The sequence below is a fragment of the Quercus suber genome, unplaced genomic scaffold (assembly GCF_002906115.3).
Source record: "Quercus suber isolate HL8 unplaced genomic scaffold, Cork oak 2.0 scaffold_108, whole genome shotgun sequence".
Classification (NCBI taxonomy): Eukaryota; Viridiplantae; Streptophyta; class Magnoliopsida; order Fagales; family Fagaceae; genus Quercus; species Quercus suber.
In genome coordinates this window covers 1,349,384-1,352,007 of record NW_027069573.1, presented here as the reverse complement: position 1 = coordinate 1,352,007, position 2,624 = coordinate 1,349,384, and the positions used below count along the sequence as shown (strand labels likewise).

The 2,624-nt window shown below is 50.3% G+C and overlaps 1 protein-coding gene across 1 annotated transcript; it reads right to left on the bottom strand.

Moving 5' to 3' along the window:
- Nucleotides 1-420: 420 nt before the first annotated feature.
- Nucleotides 421-915, bottom strand: LOC112012467 (uncharacterized). Its single transcript, XM_024044849.1, has one exon. The coding sequence runs from the start codon at nucleotides 913-915 to the stop codon at nucleotides 421-423; it is 495 nt and encodes a 164-aa protein (XP_023900617.1).
- Between the last annotated feature and the right edge of the window lie 1,709 nt (nucleotides 916-2,624).

Below are 2,624 nucleotides of genomic sequence, written 5' to 3'. Positions count from 1 at the left end.
GAAGCTCAAGGTCAGGTGAGGACTCTTCCTGACCCTTCTCGGTCCTGGCTAGGAGTCTTCGACTGGCAGCTGGGCCACAGAAAACACTCGCGAGGGGCGCGTGCCTCTTTTCCCTAGTGCGGCTAAGATCACATTGATCGTCCCTGCAGGCGCCCTTAGGGCGTTATCTCTCTAGGGCTCCTGATGGGTCCATCCTTGATGGTCACCAAAGTGATGTAGAAGGTGCTTCAGCCTTCCTTCTCGGACCAGCTAGTCCAAATAGTTTCGGAGGTTCCTATAGTTCTCCGTGGTATGCCCGTGGTCCCTATGATATTGGTAGTAAAGGTTCTAGTTACGCTTCGCGGATTCTCCCACCATTTTGTTCGGCCACCTAAAGTATGGATCGTTCTCGATTTTCTCCAACACCTTATGTACTAGCTCTCAGAATGTGGCATGGACAGCCTGTGTGTCGGTCGCTCCAGATTGCCCCGCAAAGTCTTTCCTCGGGCGGGTGCTGTTATATCGGTCCAGCCTGGGGTCCCTCCTCTCCTGAAGGGCGGCCCTTTCCTTCCCTCTGTCCTGCAGTTGGTCTTCCTCCACTCGCTTGTACTTGTCGATCTGATCCATCAGTCGGCATACACTAGTGGCAGGCTTGCCTGTCAGGGACTTCCTTAGGCCATGTCCAGCTGGGAGACCATTTTTGAAGGTGCTGATGGCGACGTCATCGAAATTGCCTTCCAGTTCATTGTACATCTCCCAGTATCGGCCCAAGAATGCCTTTAGAGTCACTCCATCATGCATAGTTAGAGACAATAGTGTGCTCAAAAGCCGAGGCTCTATGTTGTTTATAACGAAGCGAGAGCCAAAGGCCCTAGTCAGCTGTCTGTATGAGCTTATGGAGTCCGGCCTCAAGCCGTTGAACCACCTCATCGCCATTGAACCTAAGCTGGAGGGTAAAACCTTGCACATCAACGCTTCATTCTTAGAATGGACGGCCATCCTCTGGTTGAACTGGCTCACATGCTCCACGGGGTCCGTTTTTCTGTTATAGATGGAGAAGATTGGTTGCTGGAACAGTCGAGAAAGTGCAGCCCCTTCTATATGGCGTGTGAATGGCGACTTAGACAGTTAATCCAGCGCCCTACTCATGGCATCGTACCCCAAGCCCCTAGGGGGTGGGCTTTTACGCTTGTGCTTCCGATAGTGCTCCTCTTCATAAGAGAAGGTCTCGCTTGGAGGAGTTCTCGATCTTTGCCGATAATCATCGTCGCTCTCATCGTCAGAGGGCAGGTCGGGGCTAGGCTGAGATCGCCTCCATTGCGCATGGCGCAGTCTCCTCCTTAGGTTATCTATCTCTTACTGCATGGCCTGCTTGCCGTTCTGCCCTTGGGTCACAGGGCTCCCCGCCTTCATTGGTCGCTTAACCTGGTTGTTGTTTTGTCCCTGTGGCACATGATTGTCCCCACGTGAGTAGCTGCTGCTGGTTTGAGTGGTGTGTACACTTCCCTCTCGGAATCTCCCATTCTCTTCATTTCGGGCGTGCTCAGGGTTGGCGAAGTTACCATGGTGCTGGGGCTTGACCGGTTCAGGCTAATGGGGGCCTACTTGATGAGGGCCGGATCCTACCATGCTTGATCGTTACCCTTAATAACGCACAAGTTATCCCCACAAACGGCGCCAATTGTAGGGACCAAATTTGAGCACTTCTACTGTTGAGAGAGTGGACTCAAGCCCGGTTGGCCTATTACAATGAATTTGTAGAGAGCAGGTTCAAGAACTAGGCCATAGCGAGGGATGCAACGACCAGACCCGGTTGTGTGTGGATTAAATGACATGAACGTGGGTTAAAATACGCAATGGTGCTCCTTGGGTCTTCTCTTAGGAGCTTGTAGTTCTCATTACTCCCTTCGTGATTGGTTACAATGATTTCTGGAAGAATCTCGGTTCCTACTGTATTCCTTTCTTTTTTCTTCCTCCCTTCATCCAAAGGGATTCTTTACATTATATATCCCCCCTCAACTGATCCTAACCCTACATTTGTTGATCAACCAGGCCGCTATTCGAGTGCTTGTCCCATCAGCCGCCTTTCCATCCTTCCTGTGGGTTGCGGCAACTAAGGCAGCACTGTTCAGGGGTCATCTCCTTATTAATGCGGCCAGAACATTAGTTGTGGGCATTTAATGTGGAGGTGACAATTCGTTCTGGACTTGCTCCTCCACTAGACTTCCCTGGCTGACACATTACATCTCATCTTTTTCTTTGGATGCTCAAGAAAGCTGTTCCTGGGGGCTGATTACTTCCTCCCCCAACGGTCTCAGCTAGCCGAGGACAACATCATCCTCAGCGATGTTTCCTGGCAGCTTGGGCTACCTGTGTTCCTTCTCGGACATTCCTTGATCCTCGACATGGGCCTTAGGCCGGATATAAGATGGGCCGGGGTTGTCAGATTATCAAGCCCCACACTAACAATTTCGTTAGTTAGTAACGTAGCAACTCGAGTTATAGAAACTCAAGTTCCATGAGTTGGCAAAGCTGAGGTGGAAAATTATCCATGTGAAACTTGAGTTGCTACAGTGAACTGACTCGAGATGTTAGTTTCCTAAATAGTTTAGAAACGTTGCTAACTAAAGAAATTGTTAGCAAAA